The sequence below is a fragment of the Mirounga angustirostris genome, unplaced genomic scaffold (assembly GCF_029215605.1).
Source record: "Mirounga angustirostris isolate CCGP_5_RB_7025 unplaced genomic scaffold, mMirAng1.0.hap1 SCAF_2, whole genome shotgun sequence".
In the NCBI taxonomy this organism is placed as follows: Eukaryota; Metazoa; Chordata; class Mammalia; order Carnivora; family Phocidae; genus Mirounga; species Mirounga angustirostris.
In genome coordinates, this window is record NW_026991710.1 from 150,884,674 (window position 1) to 150,905,997 (window position 21,324).

Consider the following 21,324-nt stretch of genomic DNA (forward strand, 5'->3'; position numbering starts at 1 on the left):
TCCATGCAGTGTTAATCCAATGAAAGCTGCTGACTAACAGCTGGGGGACCAGACCCCAAATGAGGGAGGCTGCAGAGATGATTCAGTTATCCCATTCAGCCAGCATCAGCCAAGGCCTGCTATGAGCCTGCCGGTGTCTGGCCTGCTGCCACATGGTCACAAGGGTGGGAAATGGGGCCACTAACCTCCTGGAACTTACATTTTGGGGAAAGAGACAAACTCTAGGGATGCCACTAGACAGAAAGTGATGTGTGATACAGTATGGTGGGAAGAGTGACCCCATGCAGTCCTTGTCCTGGCCCTGCTCCCTGGGGAGTGGGTTGTGTCCCCTTTCCCTGTGAGGAGGACCATGGGTCTGTGTAGAGCCTGGTCCAGCATCATGGCCCCCACCCCCTTGCCCAGGAGCCAAAGGAATCACTGCATGGCCCCCTTGTCCCTCCCACCATTTTGACAAGGTAAGTTCACATTGGAATGAACATGCAAGGCTACATGGAAGTGGGAAGTGGCCAGTGTGGGCAGAAGAGACCAAGATCTGCAGACCTGTGTCTCATCCCACCTCTGTCACAGTGAACCTTAGACAAGCCTCTCTATACCCCAGTTGTTTCTTTATAAAAGCCCAGACTGGTTCACTCCCATGTCCCTGACATCTCCCTGGGTGTCTGTCAGAGAAACAGAGCCACATGGTTCACCTCCCAACCCTGCCACCAACCACATGTGTGGCCTTAGGCAAGTTACTTGACTTCCTGGTGCATCAGTTTCTTCATCTGCAAAATGGGACCATGACGGAACCTACCTCACAGGTCATGTTAATGAGTTAATACACATGACACACTTAGGCTTGTATTTGACATTGGTCTGCACTCCATACATGTTAGAAGGCAGAGAGAAAGAGATGGAGGGAGAGAGGGAGGGAGGGAAAGAGGGGGCAAGAGAGAGAGAAAGAGAGAGAGGCAGTCCTGAAAAAGAATCACAAAACTGGAGCAATTATACTTTCTGTTTTCCAACCTCACTATAAGCTGTTGTAAACAAGACAGTATGGTGCTATCATGAAGATAGACGTGTTGGTCAATGGAACAGAATTTTCCAGAAACAACCCTTAGATTTATGGACAATTGATATTTGTCGAGGGTGCTGGGACAATTCAATGGGGAAAGGATAGTCTTTTGAGCAAAGGATGCTGGGACAAATGACCATCTACATGCAAAAGAATGAAGTTGGGCTCTTACCTTGCATCTCACATAAAAACCATCTAACATGGATCATAGACCTAAATGTAAGAGCTAAAACTATAAAACTCTTAGAAGAAAAGATAGGAGTAAATCTTTATGACCTCGGGTTAGGCAAAGCATTCTTAGATATGACATCCAAACCACAAGCAACAAAAGAAAAAAATCGACAAGTTAGACCGTACCAAAATTAAAAACTTTTGTGCTTCAAAAAACATCAAGAAAGTGAAGAGACAGGCTATTGAATGGGAGAAATATTCACAAATCATATATCTAATAAGGGACTGGTTTCTAGAATATATAAAGAGCTCTTACAAATCAATAATAAAGAGACAAGCCAATTTATAAAAGGACAAAGTTTTGAATAGCCATCATTCCAAAGAAGATATACAAATGGCTGATAAGTACATGACAAGATGTTCAACATCATTAGTCATCAGGGAAATGCAAATGAAAATTACAATGAGATGTCACTTGATACCCACAAGATGGCTAAAGTAAAAAAGACAGATGATGGCAAGTGTTGGAAAGGATGTGGAGAAATTAGAACCTTCATACATTGTTGGTGGGAATACAAAATGGTGTAACCCCTCTGGAGAATAGCCTGGAAGTGCCTCAAAAAGTTACACTAGGGTTACTATATGACCTGATGATTCCATTCCTAGGTATATAGCTGAGAACTTAGAAACCACACGTCCACACAAAAACTTGTACATGAATGTTCACAGCAGCATTGTTCATAGTATCCAAAAAGAGGAAACCACCCAAATGTTCATCAACTGATGAATAGAGAAAAAAGGTAGTGTAACCATCCAATGGAATATTATTTGGCAACAGAAAGGAAAGAAGTATGGACATGTGCCACAATACAGAGGAACCTTGAAAGTGCTATGCGAAGTGTAAGAAGTCAGACACAAAAGACCACATATTGCTTGATTCCATTTCTATGAAATGCCCAGGATAGCAACCCACAGAGACAGAAAACAGAGTAGTACTTGCCAGGGGCTGTGGTGAGAGGGGTAGGGAATGACTGATAGTGGGTTCAGGGGTGATGAAAATGTTCTGCCATTAGGGAGCAGTAATGGCCTGACCTGGAGGCAGGTGGGACTTTGGCATGAGGTGCAAGAAAGCTACGGGAGGCCATTCTGCAGACCCTGTGCTGTGCCTAGGGGAAGGAAGAAACATCTCTATAGCTGGCTCTTCCTCCCAGCCACCTAGCCTGCCTCAGAATCACACCGAAGCTGATCCCATGCTCTCCCAGCCCACTGAAGGAAGTCCAGGGACTTGTGCTTGACTCTTGGTCCACCTGTCATGCCTCCGGCCCAGTCTCATCCAGTCATGGGGACCAGATGTTGACTCCTTGCTTTGGCCCCCTCCCCAGGCTCAGGCTCCCCAGGTCCATCTCAAGCCTGGTAAGGAGGAAACTGCATCCCTCCCATCCCCTCCTCCACGGAGGCCACCAGCCACATGTGGGCCCGTTTCATGCTGGCTCAAGCTGGGGCTGGCCATGGAGGTTCCCTGGGCTCCCTAACACCTGTCCCTGTTGGGGTCCTCTGCCCAGGAGATGCTTGACAGCACCACTCTGCTGGCTGCACCCCTTCCCAGAGAGATCGCCTGAGTAAGGGACACAAGATGGGCTGCTAGCTCCCCAGGCTAGGCCACATATCCCCAGGTGTGCCCCTCACCCCCAGGAGAAGATCAGGTTCTAGTCCCAAATGCCCACTGATGGCATGGAAGGAGATGAGGGCAGTAAAGATTGTCCAGACCAGCCTTCTCATTTTACAGGTGAGGACACTAGGGTCCTGAGAAGTAGAAGGACTATGTAAGGTTGCAGAGATACATGGGGACATGGTGTCCTTGCTGCTCTTCCTCTAGCCATTCCCCTCTCTGAGCTGCCACCTGGGTGCTCCTTCTGCATGGCTCAGCCCCTCACCCCACTTGGGCCCACGGTCCCCCTGTCATGTCCTCAAAGGCCTCCCTTGCTGCGTGCGTGTGCGAGCACACACACATTCGCGCGAATACACGCTCCTCCATCTCCATCCCTTTAACTGCTTTATTTCTCCTGCAGCACTTACCACCCTGGGGAATGATGTTACTTATTTGCTCCTCTGTTTTTGGTCTGCCTGCTCCTGGAACGTGATTTCCAAGGGCAGGATGGGGATGGGGATGGGGCTGGGATGCCATGTTGGTCCAGGGACTGGCCCAGGAGAGCTTCTCCTGGGGAAACTGATGGATGAATGACCCCAACTGAGCAGCACTTGGCAGTTTTGCAAACACCTTCACAGAGGGACCTTAGAACACGCTGCTGAGGTTCTGGGGCTCACAGTCAGTCCTGGATGTGAGTCCCAGCTCCCCCATCCTTGTGCTGTGACCTTGGGCAAGTCACAGATCATCTCAGGTTGCTCCTGTGCAAAAAGGCATGGAAATAATACCTGCCTGATGGGACAGCCATGAGGGTTAATTAAGATGGCACATGAGAGACTTCAGGCAAACTGCCTGCCTCACAGAAAATGTTCAACAATTACTCACAGGCGATCTTGGGAGAGGGATAGGATGGCGAGTGAGTGAGTGAAGGGTCTGTGGTGATGGCCAACTATATCATATGATGCTGCCATCTCAAATTCTGTTCAGAATGTGCTGAGGTATGAATGAATGAATTATTAAGTGTTCTCCGTCTGAGGGAGGAGACAAGGCTGTTTCTGTTCTTGGAATGTGTTAGATGAAGACTGTTGTACGGACACATTATTTTCTTCACTTGCACCTGCAGGAAGTTAAAAGAGAATCCACAAGAGATTTTTTTTTTTTTTTTGCAGTTTTATACCTTTCTTTGACAATCAGCTATTAGTTCTCATCCACATTAACTGTCTGTAGATTTTTGAAAGTGGTGACAGGTACATAGGTAACCAGTGTGTAGAGCTTGTTTGGTGAATCTTCATCCTCATTACGTTTTCTGGACAACCACACACGGATACGGTATGGAACATTCCTTATTCCTTTGGCCCAGACAGCTTTGTTGAGCCTGGTGTCAATGCGCACATCTGCAGTTCCCGTCTCCTTCATGGCAAATTTCCAGATCTCTTTGAGTGCCCGAGGGGCACGCTTCTTGAAACCTACTCCATGGATGCGCTTGTGAATGTTGATGGTGTATTCTCTGGTCACTACCTCGTGGATGGCAGAACGGCCCTTCTTCTTCTTGCCACCCTTCTTCGTGGGAGCCATTCTGCCGGGCCCTGGTTGGAAAGCTCCACAAGAGATTCTTATCCCCATTTTATGGATGTAGAGATCGAGTCTCGTGATGTTGGTGTGCTTCTAGCCATCTCTGGGCTGGTCAGTGGGAATGACAGAAAAGACCCGCACCCGTGACCCCTGGTGCAGCCTCGCTCTGCCCTGCCAAGGACTCCTGGCATAGGGTGGTGCTCTCAGCTCTGCCAGGCTCCTAGAAGGGGTTCGTGCGGCCTCCTGGCCTTGGGAGCCCCAGGAGATGAGGCATCTCCAGCCTGGCAGGTGATCTAAGCCCAAGGCTAGACTGCCTCCCATGCCGGCCTCCAGCCGGGGTGGAGCTGGTGAGCGTCATGGTCAGAGCCAGCTCTCAGCCCAGCCCATATGGCTGAGGTGTTGCCCCACCTCTTGTGACCTCTTCCATGGCATTGCTGCCAAGAAAGGGGGAAGGCAGGCCGGAGCCAGGTCACCAAGATGGGCCCTTCTCCCTGGTGGTTATGGGGCAGTTATAGAGGGTCTGCCTGGCTGCCCCTTAGAACTGGACCTTTGGGAGGGACTGGGAAATTCTCATCCATCACCTTACTTTACAGATGGGGGTCTGGGGTCAGGCAGAGGGGGCGAGGAGTCCCAGGCCCTAAAGCTGGTCAACTGCAGAGGCAGCCCTGGGGCCCGGGCTTCCTGACTCTGAGCCAGAACTCTTCCTGCATTCCCGGGTGTCCCAGCTGAGAACGGGGGCACTGTCAGGGAGCGAGCAGCCTGAGTGTGAGGCTTATGCAGCAGAATTCTGGCCTGGGTGCAGGGGAACGCCCCAGCCTTTGCCACCCTCTCTTGTGCCTGACTTTGGGGGGCCTCCCGGGAAGGCTGGGCCACCCAGGACATTGGCGAGTGGGCCTTAGCTTGGCATCACCTGGCAGAGTGTGCTGGCCTCTCTGGCTGGTTCAGTGCAACCTCCACTGAATGCCACCGTCTGTTTCTCTTTTTAGCTTACTTCCCTGGGTGGCCCCAGGAAACAGCGCACAGGACATTGTCCAGCTTCCTAGGCTGGAGACGGGCTGGGATACAGAAGAGGACTTGGAGGAGCAGGGGCTGCACTCCTGGGAGACGCTGAGCCTCTCCCAGGCAGGACAGCAGCCTTGGGGTGGGTAGACGGGGATGCTCTGGGAGGAGAAGGCCCAAGTCCTACAGGGTGACCACGGATCTGGAAAGATCTCTGAGGAGCAGACCAGACCCTACAAGGTCTGCAGGGTCAGTGTACTGCCAGGGCCCGTGAGCTCATTCACTGAGAAGGAAACACGGAGGGTAAGAATGCTCCCAGGGCCACACAGCCAGGACAGGGCAGGAAAACCTTGATGCCAGGGTCAAGTCCATCAGTGAGTCTGTCACACAAGTCGTCCTCAGTCTGCTCCTCACTCACCACGGCAGTGTTCACAGCTGGAGGGTGGTTCCCAGAGCCAGAGTTTAAACTCTCACACCACCGGGACAGTGACTGCATCTTCCATCGGGACCCACAGAGCGGTGCGATGGGGAGGCTCCATGCAAAGGGAGAACGGCAGGGACGAGGCTGGGTCCCCCGTACCTAGCACAGCACCTGACGTGCAGCAGAAGTCGATGATGTCTGTTGAATGCCTGAATACAGCTGGGAAGGGTCTGGACTGCTGCTTGTGAGAGTCTGAAAGGGAAAAGCTAGGGCCAATGAAAGGGTACCATGGGAGGGTAAGCCACTGGGGTACATGATCCCAGAGAGGGAATATGGGTAAGCCAAAGGCCTCCTCGAATGGTTCACATTCATTCGCCACAGATCCGCTGTGGGCCAGCGAGGGAATGCTGGAGTGTTTTAGCCACACCCTGCGCCTGAGGCTTATGACAAAGGCGTGGGCACGTCCTCCTGCCGCACGCACCTAGGGCTCCCTGGGGCCACTGCCCCAGTGGGGGGTGGGGCATGTTTCTATGCTTATCACATGATCCAAAGCCCCTGGCAGAGTGCAGGTGCTTGACTTTCTGGATCCATGGGCCCCTCTTGAAGTTGTGAGGCACTTCCACAGCCATGGAGGATTTCCCTCATTTAGGCGGAGCTGATCACCCCCATTCCACTGGGGCAGCCTGTGTGTGCGTGGGCTGCCGAGGATCCTGGCAATACCCTTTGACTGGCGTGTGGGCGGAGCAATACTGTGAGGGCCCTGTCGTCAGGGGTCTTCATTCTAATTTGGGAACAGCAAAGTGGCCTCTCCCGTTGTGGCCACGGCCGTGGCTCCACTCCCAAGCAGAAAAGCACAAGGCGGCGCTAGCGACCAGATGGGCTTGCTCGCCTGATTGAAAAGAGCACGTGCCGGCCAGAGCGAAGCATCAAATGCACTCACATAATCATTCAGGACTGGGGACCTGGGCTGGGCCAGAGCGAGGCCTGAGGACAAGAGAAGGAGGGAAAAAGGGTGGGGAGGAGTCCCTCCGAGATGCGCCGCACTCTAGGTCTCGGAGCAACCCTGAGCCTGGAGGTAGGGAGGCTTTCCTTACACATGCCCTGGGCACTTAGAATATAAATGTATGAACTTCCTAGAGCTCAAGGATTTTATTAACAGGCTGCCTGATCGGTTCATTCTTCCATGACATAAACACAGAATGCCTACCAAGGGTCCAGCGATGTCCCATGCATATGATACGCAAAGATAAACTGACACCCTAAACCTCGGTCTCTGGCCTTCTGGGTGCTTATAATGGGGAACATGAAGCATTTCTCCAATATGTAGGCTTTCAAAGTGTTTCAATATTTGTAATCAAGTTTCTTGCCAAGTCTCAGAGAAGTAGCCCTGGTGGGGAAATGAGGCAGGGGAGACTGGGGCAGTTTCCGCCCACACTATGCTCTTCTGAGCCCGGGGATGTTGAAGGGTGCTTAGGCCACCCTTCCACCAAGACCCATGCAGAAGACTAACGGATGACACCCACTGAAGCCACCTGCCTTCCCTGAAGCTGTATGCTGCTTTCCCCCTGCTATTTCTCCTGGGCCCTTGCAAAGAAATGCCATTTCATGCCTGCTTTCCCAGATGTATGCCCTGAGCCCGCCACCATTGCTCAGCTGCTGCCAGGGACACTGAAGAGAAAGGCTAAAAATAGCTCGGATTTGATGCGCTGCTCCCAGGGGTGAGCTGACAACTAGCCCCTCCACCTTTCCTCCACACAGAAGGCATTTCAGCTGGAGTGTGTGTGTGTGTGTGTGTGTGTGTGTGTGTGTGTGTTGGGTGGGTGGTGGGGGCGAGTAGGAGCTTCCAGGGTCAGCTAGGGAGGGTAAGGTTCTAGAGTCTGTGCTCGTACTCAGAGCCCTGGCCCATAGCTGGGGCTTCATGGGCACACACATTCCCCTGTGCCAGGCTTAAAGGCCCCTTGAGCCAACTGAACCTGGCATTTCGAGTGGTTTTGAGGGAGTCCACAAGTGGACTTGTGTGTGGACACATGTGTATATGCTCGTGTGTGTGTTGCGTGCACGGTGCTGTGCCTATAATAAAGTGCTAGGACCGAGAGTGCCGCGGGCAGGTGCAGTTGCTGTCCTCGTGAGCTGGGAGCGTCTGACATCTCACAGCCCCAGCTGATTTGCTTTAGTCTTCCTGAACTGTCCGGAGAGGGGTAGGACACCTGTCTCATTGTAGCATTATCCTGCCAGGCCGGTTGGTAAGTTTTCTCTTGTGTACAGCCCAAGTCTTTTTTTTTTTTTTTTTTAAGATTTTATTTATTTATTTGACAGAGAGAGACACAGCGAGAGAGGGAACACAAGCAGGGGGGAGGGGGAGAGGGAGAAGCAGGCCTCCCGCGGAGCAGAGAGCCCGATGCGGGGCTCGATCCCAGGACCCTGGGATCATGACCTGAGCCGAAGGCAGTCGCTTAACCAACTGAGCCACCCAGGCATCCCAGCCCAAGTCTTTCCTGCCTTTTCATTGAGCTCCTGGCACCATTCTGGCCATCGATGTTGGGGAGTGTGCATTCCATGTATTCAAAGCTGGGGTTGCAGGCATCTCTTGGCCAAGTGAGACCAGTCTTCCATCAGCGCAGGGGCTATATCCACCTTAGCACCCCTGATTGGATGTCACCGTGGTGGGCCGGGGCCACTGGGTGTACAGATACCTGTCCTGGGAGTTAAAATCTAGCTGGGAGGCATCTCTCTGTGTAAGTGACTTCGCCACAGTGTGGGCTGCAAGCAGAGCTATGGTGGTGCAGGAGAGAGGCCTCGAGGAATGCAAAACAGGCAGGTGACAGAGCCACCTCTGAAACAGAGGCTTAAATTTGGCTTTCTAATTTGGACATACTTTTTAATCCCTCTAAGCCTCAGTTTCCTGATCTGTAAAATGGGGCTAATAGGTTATCCAACACATGGGGTGGTTGAAAGGAGTAAATGAGATGGGGAGGGAGGGGGAATGAGAGAAAGATAACGAACAGGAGAATATAGTGTACAGGCTTAGAAGCAGCCTGTCTGGACCCCGGCTACCTGGTGTGAATCCCAGGCGCTATGTCCTTGAGCTTTCTCTTGCTTCCATTTCTTCACTGTAGACGGTCTTCAAGTTTTTTGTCAAATGACTTAATATGTGTAGAGTGCTTACATTGTGCCTGGCTTCCTGGGGAACCCAATAAATGGGAGCTATTGCTGTAATGGGGACTCAGTACAAGGGGAGGATGGGGAGGAAAATCATTTGACCCTGACGTGGAGTAAGCACGTGGAGGTAGGACCCTGCTCCTACCTGTGGGCTGTGGACTCCGTGGGAAGGAACAGGGAGCCACACCTGTTGGCTCTCCAGCAGGTGGGGACAGCATCAACAAAGACATAGAGGTGGGCACACGGGAGGGTCTGGAGATGGAGAGCCATTAGGTGCGGCTGGGGGGCAGGGAGCAGGTGCGGCAGAGAGGTCGGGGTGGCAGGAAACGTAATCCTTGGATGCAGAGCCAAGGGGGAGCCACCCAGGTGACCAAATCTAGGTCAGCTTCGATGTCCTCCTCTAAAATGGGAATGGTGATAATAGTAACCTGATAGAGCCTTGCAGGCTGTTCCCTGACCCTGTCTGTGACGACTCGAGTGCTGACCGCCCCCCCCCCAAGTTCTGTGAATGATCTGGAAGGACTGGAAGGGCTTTTGCTCTGTTCTGCTGCCTGCTCCCACTCCAGGCCCGCAGGGAACAGCCTCAGGACTTCCTACTGGGCACAGAGTCAAAGGCATGCAGGTAGGAGCACAGCTTCTATGCCCCAGCAGCCTTGGAGTCCCCCAGTCGACACCTTCTTGAGTGGCCCTGGTGCCCCGGCTCAGCAATTCGCAGCAGGCGACAACCCCACACTGGTGAGGTTTCCACACGAGCCCCATGAAACCTCCTTCCCCCACCCCTCTTTTGGGCCACTCTCTCCTACAGCCACTGCACAGCCCCTGGCCCCGGATCCTTCCAGCCCTGGGATTGGTCAGAAATGGAAAGGACGCCAGAGAGGCTGTGCTTTCACCCCGAGAAGGATGGCCCAGACAAGAACGCAGGACTGCTTCTGCCACAAGTCAGGATTCCCAAGCAAGCCAGGCGTAGGTGGGGCAGAGCGGAGTGCGTGTGAACAGGGTTGAGGGGGTGCTTTGCAAAATCGGAGAGCAGTGAGCCCTTGGGTGCTTTGGTGGCAGCCAGGCCAGCTTTGTCCTTGATCTTGGGGGTGGTGTGTCATCGGATCTGGAGGGTTCCTGAACCCTCTCACCTGTCACCCGCCTAGTATCGCAGCGCCCCTGTTCTCTGAGAGGGCTCACGGCTACCGAAGACGGCTCAGCGGCTGGATGTGGGTTCGGCTTTTCCTCTGTCCTCCGTGTCTGCCCGTCCTCCCCAAGGAGGCCCTGATGACAGGGAATGGCCGGGAGCAGGTGGCCCTGGAGGGTCGGAGGGGGAAGCACGGGTGGGAGACCACCCCCTCTGCGCTCCAGGGTTGGCTGGGACACAGGGATGCCGCGTGGACCCTATGGGTGTCTGTACAAAGTGTGGGGACGTTGTGCATACAGTGTGCGTGTGTGTCTGTGTGTGGTGTTGGTGCTGAGTGGGTCCTTGGGGGTGGACTGTATCTGGATGCAGTCGCATACCTGTGTGCGTGTGAGAGAGAGTGTGTGCCTCACCCACCCTGGTAAGAGTCAAGGTGCATCACTGTGGTCCTGGAGGCGTGGCCACTTGTATTTAAATGCAACAAAAATAGAAAGACATTTTTTTTAAATAGTGAAGAGCTCTCCAAGTGAATGACTCTATTATTGTTAGTTTCAGGGAAAAAGTGTGATTTGAGTTCGAGGTCAGCTTTCCGAGTCTTTCTGGAAAGAGCTGGAACACTTCTTGGCCACGGAGGGCTCAGTGTGTCGCCCCCGCCATGGGTACCCCGTAGGCCTGGTTGCCAGGGGCAGAGGCAGCCCTGGATAGGCTGTTGGGGGCCTGAGTGCTGCTATGGCCTTGGCCTAGACCCACCTCTGGGCTTTGGGATCCTCCTTGGTGAGCCAAGGCCCTGATGGGACCCCCGATGGAGTCCTCCTTGGTGAGCCAAGGCCCTGATGGCCCCCTGCCATCTCAGACCCCAGGCCTCTCCAACCTCCTCACCTCGGGGCTCTCGGGAGCCACCAGGTAGCATGGCCACCCAGACGGGGGGCTCTGAGCTCCGGAGGTGGGGATTCAGGCCGTGCCCTGCTACCTCATTCAGTCAGCAGTGTTTTGCCAGCTCCTGTGTGCTGGGGGCTGCACCAGGGGCTGGGGGTACAAGGCGTGCAAAGCTGGGCTCAGTGCCCACTCTCCTGGGCTCAGGGTCCCACGGGAGTGACCGGTCTTAACTACCACTCACACACTTACACAGCAGCCCTGTGGTTATTGCCACGAAGAAAGGTTCTGGGGCTCTGGGGGCACGCGAGGGGTCAGCAAACACCGGCCAGGTGGCACCAGCAAGTTCCTGACTCAGCCTCCTCATCTCCGAAGGCGGATAATGGTGCCTGCCTCCTGCAGTTGGTGGGGAGGGAAAGGGGGTGGGGGGGGGGGGGTGGTTAGATGAGATGGTTAGATGAGATGGTGCAGGTAAAGCCGCAGGCCTGGCGGGTAGTTAAGATTTCTACTCTGAGCTCTTGTGTTGTTATTACACTATACTCTCTTCCTGCCTCTGAGTACGGACCCTGCAGGCATTCTGTGGTTTGGGACTTCGGGAGCAATGAACAGCCATTTGGAGTGAAGGGCTGAGGCTGTGTTTGGGGGAGCAAGGGTGTGTGGAGGGGTGTTTAGGGGGAGGAGTGAGGTGAGAAGGGCCAGAAAGGCAGGATGCTGTCCAGCCTGTGGGGCGAGGCTGTAGGCAGGGAGGCAGACACAGGAGAGGGTAGAAGGAGGACAGGGCCTCAGGGAGGGGGGCTCCCAGTATCATGAAGGCAAGGAGGAACGGCCCCCTCCTTGGGCTCTTCCCCACTGAGGTCTGCCCCTCCCCCCCAGGAGCCACTGAACTTCTACCACCCCTTCCCTTGGTGTGTGAGGGGCCTGGTCTTGTGGCCCAGCCCTGTGGGCCTCCTGGCAGCTTGGCAGCTGGGCCCAGAGCTGTGTCCTCGCATGACCTCAGCCTCGGCATCCCGTTTGTCCTGAGCCAATTGCACGATGGTCCAGGGCCTGAGAGGACAGCCCATTGCCAGGAACCAATTGCATCGCTGCTCTGGCTGAAGGGAAGAGGTTGCCTTCTAGTTGCTTGGATGGAGAGACAGGGGTGGGGGGGGGGGGGGTCGGGCCCCCGTCAGCTAGGGAAAGAGGCAATTCGCTGACCGGTGGTAGGTTCATCAGCGTATGACAAAGGGGACTGTGGGTGACACGTCACGTGGTGGTCTCTGCGTCCAGTCCTGTATGTCCTGGGTAAGTGCTACTGCTGTGAACCGAGACGCGCTCCTGGAGCTGGGATGCCAGGAGCCCCACGGGAAGGGCAGGAGCCGTGTTGTGTGGTCTGTTTTAGCTCTGCCATCACACTGCGTCTGCACATACCCCTGAGGCAAGAAGGTGGAGCTGGGATGCCAGGGACTAAGATCAGACCAGACGGGGGCCTGAGGCACCACCCTCTGAGGCAACCAGCACTCCCTGGGTGGAATAGAAGAGCTCACAGAATTGGGGTCCTGAAGAAGCCAGGTGCTAGGTGAGCAGTGGCCGCTGGAGAGTGCTAAGACCACTACCTGAGTCGACAGGCAGATCCCTGGCCTCACGCCAGTGGCCCCCTCGGCAGCTTGTTTATCCATTGGGGGGTGGGGTGGGGGCTCTGGGGTAGGCTGTGGGGGCGGCTCTGCCTTAAATCCGTGTAGCCCATACATACTGATCCCCTACCCAGGCTCAGGGCAGCCCCCGGGGGTGAGTCAGTGCCCCATTCCTCATCCCACCTGGGGTGCCAGGAGCAGAGTCCTGTCCTCAGGGCCAGGTGCTCGGGGCCAGGCCCAAGGGAGGAAAGCAGGAAGTCTTGTTGCTTCTCCTTTGCTTGGGCTCTTCTGCCCTCCTTCGTGTGAGTAGGCAATTTTGAGTGTTCTGTACCTATTCTGGGTACAAGTTCTTCGTAGTCTTCGTGGGATATGTGATTTGCAAATATTTTCTCCCATTCCACAGCTTGTGTTTTCATTCTCTTAATGTCATTCACAGAGCACAAGTTTTTAATTTTGATGAAATCCAATTCGATTTTTTCCTTTTATGGATCATGTTTTTGCTGTCCTATTTCTAAGAGCTCTTCGCGAATGCGAGATCATGAAGATTTTCTCCTGAAAGTTTTATAGTTTTAGCTTTGAATCTCTGATACATTTTAAGTTAGTGGTTGAGTGGGAAGGACTAACTGTGCCTACATCATTTGTTGAAAAGACTATCTTCTCTCCGTTGAATTATCTTCGCACCTTTGAACAAAAATCAGTTGCCCTTATATGTGTAGATCTGCTTCTGGACTCTTATCTGCTCCATTGATCTGTTTCTCTCTCCTTGCTCACAGCACACTGTCTTAATTACTGTAGCTTTATAGTAAGTTCTAAAATCAGGTAGTGTGAGTTCTTTAAATTTACCTTTTTTTCCTCCAAAATTGTGTTGGCTGTTCAAGTTCCTTTGCCAGTCCATATAAATTTTAGAATCTGCTTGTTTATATCTGCAAAAATTCCTGCTGGGACCTTTACTGAAATCATGTTAAATCTACACATTAATTTGTAGAGGACTGTCATTATATATCATCACTATATTGAGTCTTTCAAACCATGAACATGGTATGTCTATCATTTAGATTTTCTTTGATTTTTTTTAATTACTGTTTTGTAGCTTCAGCATACAAACCTTACACATTTTTTAATTTTTTATTGTTATGTTAATCCCCATACATTACATCATTAGTTTTAGATGTAGTGTTCCATGATTCATTGTTTGTGCATAACACCCAGTGCTCCATGCAGAACGTGCCCTCCTCAATACCCATCACCAGGCTAACCCATTCTCCCACCCCCCTCCCCTCTAGAACCCTCAGTTTGTTTTTCAGAGTCCATCGTCTCTCATGGTTCGTCTATCCCTCTGATTTCCCCCCCTTCATTCTTCCCCTCCTGCTACCTTCTTCTTCTTCTTCTTCTTCTTTTTTTTTTTCCTTAACATATATTGCATTATTTATTTCAGAGGTACAGATCTGAGATTCAACCATCTTGCACAATTCACAGCGCTTACCAGAGCACATACCCTCCCCAGTGTCTATCACCCAGTCACCCCATCCCTCCCACCCCACCACCCACTCCAACAACCATCAGTTTGTTCAAACTTTACACATTTTATTAGATTTACTTCTAAGCATTTCATTTCTTGGAGCTAATTTAAGTGGTATATATTTTTAAAATTTCCATTTCCAATTGTTCATTAGTAGTCTATAGAAACATATTTAATTTTTATGTGCTGACATTGTATCATAAGTCTTTGCTAAACTTACTAATTAATTTTGTGAGCTTTTTTTGCATATTCCTTGGGATTTTCCATCTAGATAATGATGTCATTTTCAAATAGGGACAACTTGACTTCCTTCTTTTTGCAATCTACATATACTTTATTTCTTTTTCTTGACTTATTGTACTGACTGGGACTTCTAGTATGATACCAAGTAGGAGTGGTAAGAGTAGACATCACTATTTGTTTCTGATCTTAAGAGGAAAGAATTCAACTTTTTATCTTTGAGTATGATATTAACTGTGGGTTTGGCGGGTGTCCTTCATCTGTCAGGTTAAGGAAGTTCTCTTTTATTCCTAGTTTGTTGAGAATTTCTTCTTTTTTTTTTTTTTAAATCATGAATCAATGGGGGCGCCTGGGTGGCTCAGTCGTTACACGTCTGCCTTCGGCTCGGGTCATGATCCCAGGATCCTGGGATCGAGTCCCGCATCGGGCTTCCTGCTTGGCAGGGAGTCTGCTTCTCCCTCTCCCACTCCCCCTGCTTGCACTCCCTCTCTAGCTGTCTCTCTCTCTGTCAAATAAATAAATAAAATCTTTAAAAAAAATAAATCATGAATCAATGTTGAATTCTGTCATATGCCTTCTTTCTGCATCAATTAATGTAATGTGTGTTTTGCTTTATTAATATCATTGATTGCATGGATTGATTTTTGCATGTAGAATCAGCCTTATATTCATTCCCAAGATCAACCCAACTGGCTATGGCATATCATTCTTTCTATACGTTACTGGATTTTTTTTTTTAAAGATTTTATTTATTTATTTGAGAGAGAGAGAGAAAGCACATGAGAGGGGGGAGGGTCAGAGGGAGAAGCAGACTCCCCGCCAAGCAGGGAGCCCGATGCGGGACTCGATCCCGGGACTCCAGGATCATGACCTGAGCCGAAGGCAGTCGCTTAACCAACTGAGCCACCCAGGCGCCCGCGTTACTGGATTTGATTGGCTAATATTTCATTGAAGACTTTTGCGTCTGTGTTTATGAGGGATATTGTCTGTAGTTTTATTTTCTTATATAGTGTTCGTGTGGCTTTGATATCATAGGAATGCTGACCTCATAAAATGAATGGGAAAGTGTTCTTTTCTCTCTTACTTTTTTTGGGGAAAAAAAGTATAGAATCGGTGCAATTTCTACTTTAAATGTTTGGTGGACTCTATTTTTCTGAAAGAGGATTCTCTAAGTTTCAGGCCCCACAAAACCATTTGGGGCTTTGAGGGCAGGTTGTTCTGTATAATCAGAGGTTTCAAAATACTGTTTCCGAGAGTGTCACAAGAAGCAGCAGGTGACTGTAGGCCCAGACAGCAAAACTGTTCAGCCTTCTGCTTCTTTAGAAATCACTTATTTCCCATCCTGGCCAGTTTTAGGCAGAACTACAGCTAACTCCCAGTGGGGCAACATAGTTTGGGTAAGACCTTCTTTGATTTGCCTGAACTTTGACTGGCTGTGTGCCTTTAGGGGAATCACTCTACCTCTCTGAGCCTCAGATGAGCCAATGGGAAAAAGAAGATAACAAAGTATCTTCCTTCAAGGGGCTGGTATAAGGGTGAGAATGTGCTCAGAGAACTAGACAGTTCTTCTGGAGGCAGATATAAAGAGCTGTAGACAATTCCCTGGTTTACAAAGTAGGAGGAAGAGACAGAACTGGGGAGGAGAGAATAAGCAGAGTGGGCTGAAGGAAAGATGGGAGGAGAGCTCCTTGGGAGGCAGCGACAGCTGCCCTCTGAGCCTTCTGGTCTCCCGGAGAGTCTCACAGGCATTTGAGCCCCTGTGACCCTCGGAGCGGGCATGATTGCCTGCATTCATTTGTTCAGCATCTCCTGGGGTCCCCCTCTGGGCCAGGCATTTCAAAGATATGGAAGCTGAGGCTCAGAGAGGTTAGGAGATGTCCCCCAAGGTAACACAGCCCCCGGAAGAACTGGACCAGAGCCCCACGGTCTGCTTTTCCACTGTAGCGAGGGGAACAAGTTGGACCAAGTTCAGAAGAAAAGAGGCAAATGGTCCATCCCTGGTCGGTGCATGGGTAGGAGTTAATAGCACTGACCCTGAAGCCAGACTGCTGGGCCTGAAGCCCTGCTCACCCACTTACCTAGCTGGGTAAACTGAGGACCATCCGTTAAGCACAGTGCTGCAGTTTGCCATCTGAAAAATGAGGGTAATATTGTATCTACCTCAGAGGCTCTTATGAGGCTTAAATGGATTCATAAGTAGGAAATGCTCAGAACAGTGCCTGGCACATGAATGCCATACAAACATCAGCTATTATTACTTTTTTTTTATAAAGATTTTATTTATTTATTTGAGAGAGAGAGAATGAGAGACAGAGAGCACGAGAGGGAAGAGGGCAGAGGGGGAAGCAGACCCCCCCCCCTGAGCAGGAAGCCCGATGCGGGACTCGATCCCGGGACTCCAGGATCATGACCTGAGCCGAAGGCAGTCGCTTAACCAACTGAGCCACCTAGGCGCCCCTATTATTATTTATAAAGATGCGAGGCCAGAGTTCAGATTCAATGAAGCCACTCATTTAGGTTCTAAAAGGATTAAGTTGTAAAAACACTGGAAGCTTGAGGTCCTCCAGTCTGCCCTCTGTGATCATGAATCACGCAGGCCCAGCCTCGGGAGTGACTGGCCCAAGGCCATGTGGTCCAGCCTTCCTGAGCCATTGTTCTATGACGACACGCTGCCTCCCTGCTTTTAGACCCATGCATTTCACAATCCGATGTTCTTAGGCGAGAGATGGCGTGACACGGACCGTAAGATGTGGAAGCAAATCCAGGAAGAGAATTGGACGGCTTATGTCAACTAATGTCGGGGAGATGGTGAGCTCGCGGAACCTGCCAGAGAAGGGGGAAGATGAGGGTTTTGGAAGAGCAGCAGCCTACCTTGTGGGGACTCAGCACATCCGGCCCTGTCCTGGGCCTCGCCGGCCAGCTGCACCCCCATGCTGCTGAGGGAAGGGTGCAGGCCTTAAGAGGCTGCCTGCTGGGGATGAGATCACCTCGCAGAGTAGCTTTCCTGCTTCGCTTAGGCTCTGGCGCCATCTTGTGGCCACACTTTGCACAGGGGCTTAGCAGAGGCAGCTGGCTGGGCGGCCTCAGAGGTCACCTAGACCCACTCCGGATTTTATACGCACCCTCAGTTGCCTCCTGGGGACCCAAGGACTCAAGGATAGAGGAGGAGGGTGCAGGAGCCAGAGGGTGTGGAATTAGGTAGAAGGCACTTGATTGGGAAATCCTGAACTGGATTCTGCGACGTCGCTCCCACTACAGGGTGGGAGGCCATGTGAGCTGGGGTCTCAGGAGGCATGATTTCCAAATTTGGTTTTGGACTTGATCCTGGTGCACTCTGGGCTGCCGGCATCTGTTTGCTCATCAGCACGGCGGGAGAGGCTCTGACTTGGCCCACTCCCACCCTCGTTTCTTCCCACACCTTGCAATGCGCTCACAGAAGAAATTCAACGTTGGTTTCTCCGGCAGACATTATGGTCGAGTCAGCGTGTTCTGGGCTCATTGCCTTCCATTTCCATGGCCATGCCGGGTGCAGGGCCTTGAGGAAAGCTGCGGCTTGGGGAAAATGGGGGTGGAGGGGGTAGATCAAGTGTTCCTTTTGCCCTGGCAGGGCAGACCTAGGTGAATCTGAGTGCTGATGTTACCTTGGCCTGAGACCTGGACGAGTAGGCTTGGCTCTGCCACCTAATCATTCCTCCACCTTGGGCCACCTTGTGAGGCTGGGAGAAGCAGAGTCTGTGGTCTGAGTGTACCCCTGAGGTGTGTAAATTTGTGATCTGGTCCCTGTGGGAGTCTGTGGCACATGGCATTGTGCGTTGCAGCTGCCTCACGTGGGTAGGGCTCAGTTTGGGGTCATGGAACCCAATCTGTCCTGTGAGACCAATGCACCAAGGCTCCCCTGGGCACGTGACTGTTCTGGGTGCATGTGGAGCTTCTGGACTCACAGGCCCGACCTTAGCCAGCGCACCTTTGTCCTCCACTGCTCTGCCTTCCCAGGCCACCCTCGGATCTGGCCAATTCGGCCCTTCCCTCCGTCCTGGATGCTCCCCAACCCCTCCCAGACTACCTGTGACCCTATCTCCTTACAGTAAGCCCTCCCTTGCCCAAATCATCTTGGCTGTGACTTTTTCCAGTTGGTCCTCTCCCTCAGACCCGAAATTGTGACATTGCTTTCCATTCCTTTCTCTCTTTCTTTTTCCGTTCCCTCCCACATCTCTCTCTCTGTCTCTCTTCCCTGTGTGTATGTGTTTCTCCCTGTCTGTCTCTATATCTCTCTGTGTCTCTCTGCCTCACTCTCTGTCTCTCTTTCTCTCAGTGACCCTGTAGCTTTCCAACAACATCCCTGCCTTTTTCCCAGCTTCCCTCTGGTCCCTTAATTTGGAGAAGATGACTCGTGGGACACACCACAGCCAGTAAGCAACAGAACCTGGAACAGAACCAGAATTCAGTGCTCCGTTTCACTCCAGAGCCTCAGTTTCCCCATGAATTAAATGACAATGATCAGACATGCCCCACGAGGCCTGGCAGGACTCCAGCAGAGGCCTGGCCTGGGGCACCTGCGGCCCCCACACCAGGCCCTACACAGGGCCGTCCTGCCTTCCACCCTCACCCCCAGCCTTGCCCGCTTTCCTTTCAGCAGGACTGCCGCTCCGCTCACTGCAGGGAGGGCGTCAGGAGGGAAGTATGGTGTCCATGCCAGCTTCCCTGGGTGGGTCTCTTCAGAGATACTGTCGCGCAAAGGCTCTTAGGGATCCGTATTACTCATCTGGTGTGGGATGGGTGCTCCTCACTGCCAGGGTGTTTGTTGTAGGTCACACCAGTGGTTCAGTAGGGCTGCTCTGTGTCCCGGGGCACAGGCCAGGGGACCCTGGAGCGCTTGCTCATTGTTGGGTCCAGTACATGATTAGTGCTCTGGAGGGAGGCCCGCCGTTTTGGAATTGGAGAGGAACATCTCTTTAGAGTTTTAGGCTATTTTATAAATGCATGCTTTTGCATCTTTACTTCAAGAGCATGAGCTTCTGTAACATCTATGTAAGGTCTCAGGCGACGCCCCGCTCCTCCCATTGCCCCGGGCTGAGGGGATTTAGAGCCCCTCTCGGTGACTGGCTTGACGATGCTGTCTGAATTTGCTGCAAATGTGGGTGTGGACTACCTTTACAGTATCATGACAGTGCTGTCCCACCAGGACCCCTCAGCCTTGGGGGACAGGAGTCTTCTTTCTGCCTCCATTGACATTAGGGAGATGGTGTGAACAGTAGACAAACTCCTGTGCTCCTCAAGAGACAGAGGAGACACAAGAAAGCGGGGGGAGAGGGTGGGAGGTGGGGTTGGAGGGGCAGGCAGGGTCCTGTGAACCATGGGAGGGGTTTGGATCTTATTCTTAGCATTATGGGAAGCCGTGGGAGGGTTGAAAGAAGCGGGGCTGGGGGCGGGGGGAGGGATGACATGATTGCATTTATGATTTTCAAAGTGCATCTTGGCAGCTATGTTCTGGGGCAAGAGTGGACCCTAGGAGGCCGATTAGGAGGCTTCTGCTTTGATTCAGGCAAGAGGGGTGATGGCGGGGACCAGGCTGGGGGTGGGGATGGGGACAGAGAGGAGGGACTGCCTAGCAGCCCCAAGTAGGCAGTTGACTTTGCCTGAGGACAGCAGGGACCACATAGTATATCAACCCTGCTCTCTCAACCTTGATGATTCAGGCCTAGTGTTTTAGAGGACACAGTGATATACATTCCCAGGGAACAGTCAAGGTCACACAAGACGTACAGATTGCTTGTATTTACATTGTTTTTATGGAACTAGGGGAATAAAACATTTATTTTAAAAATGTAAAAAAAAACAAACAAACCCACACATGTAGTTCTGTTTTGTTGGCTGTGGCACTTGTGTGTGATTCATGTTCCTGATCCTAACTGGATCCTGAACCTCGCTTTCGTCCGGGCCCTGCTGGCCATTCTGTCCCGGGCTCAGCCTCAGAGGCCACTGGCTGACTTAGATGGTAACTTTCATCCTCCCCTTGACTGTGGCTTAGAGACAACTTCCAAAAGTTCAGGTGTGAGTGAGCCATGGGGGACCCCGGATGCATGTCCACCACGCGTATTATCTCCCTGATCTCCCCCCCAACCCCATGATGCTGACCCTTTTCTCCATGTTAAAGAAGGGTAACAAGGACACAGAGTTGGGGTAATTCATCCAAGACCCTACAATTAGCAAATGACAGAACCAGCCAGCATTTGAATCCAGAGCCCGCGCCCTCCACCTATACCCACTTTCTTTGCTGCTTGTCCCTCCCTGATGGAGCAGGGTCAGTACATCAGAGTGACTATGTCCTATGCCACCCTTGGACAGGGGCTCCATTGCAGGTTCCGTGTCTCCCTCGTGGAGAGCTTGAGCTTTGGTGTCCAACAGCCAGGGGCCAGCTCCTCGTCATTCTGCCATCCAGCTGTGGAGCCTTTGCCAGGCCCCCTGGCTGTCCTACATGGGAGTTACACCTGTCTGTCACCCGGGACTCTGGCACCACATGGCCAGCCAGCCAGTGGCACTTAGAAGGAGCTTCACAAATGCTACTTTCCTCTCCTCCTCCCCCAGAGAGGGGACAGGGCTGCGTGGTAGAGACGAAATCCTGCTGGAATGTTCCCCCTGGGGTCCCGAATGTGAGAAAGATCACATGGCCTCAGAGCTCACCTGTGATGCTCCACTGGCAGGCTCTGGGAGATCATCTGGTCCCACTCTTTCATTTCTCATTTTTTTAGATGAGTAAACTGAGGCCAGGAAGGGGACGACTTGCCTAACACCCCCTCGCTGGCCTGCCCATCCCCTCCACCCCCAACTCCTCCACCCCAAAGCCTTAGCACCCTCTCTGGGGGCTGGGAAAAAAAACCCTGGTCCAAGCATCTGGAAAACCTCAGAGCGAAGGAGGGGACATGGACACAGGTAGTCTTGGT

The 21,324-nt window shown here is 52.0% G+C and overlaps 2 protein-coding genes across 3 annotated transcripts in view; one reads left to right on the top strand and one right to left on the bottom strand.

Annotated features, from left to right (window-relative positions):
• The window catches only part of XKR6 (XK related 6), a 319,338-nt gene that overhangs the window by 264,577 nt on the left and 33,437 nt on the right, over positions 1–21,324 (top strand). The window lies entirely within an intron of this gene.
• Positions 4,030–4,460, bottom strand: LOC123848074 (large ribosomal subunit protein eL31-like). Its single transcript, XM_045880104.3, has one exon. The coding sequence runs from the start codon at positions 4,443–4,445 to the stop codon at positions 4,068–4,070; it is 378 nt and encodes a 125-aa protein (XP_045736060.1). The 5' UTR covers positions 4,446–4,460; the 3' UTR covers positions 4,030–4,067.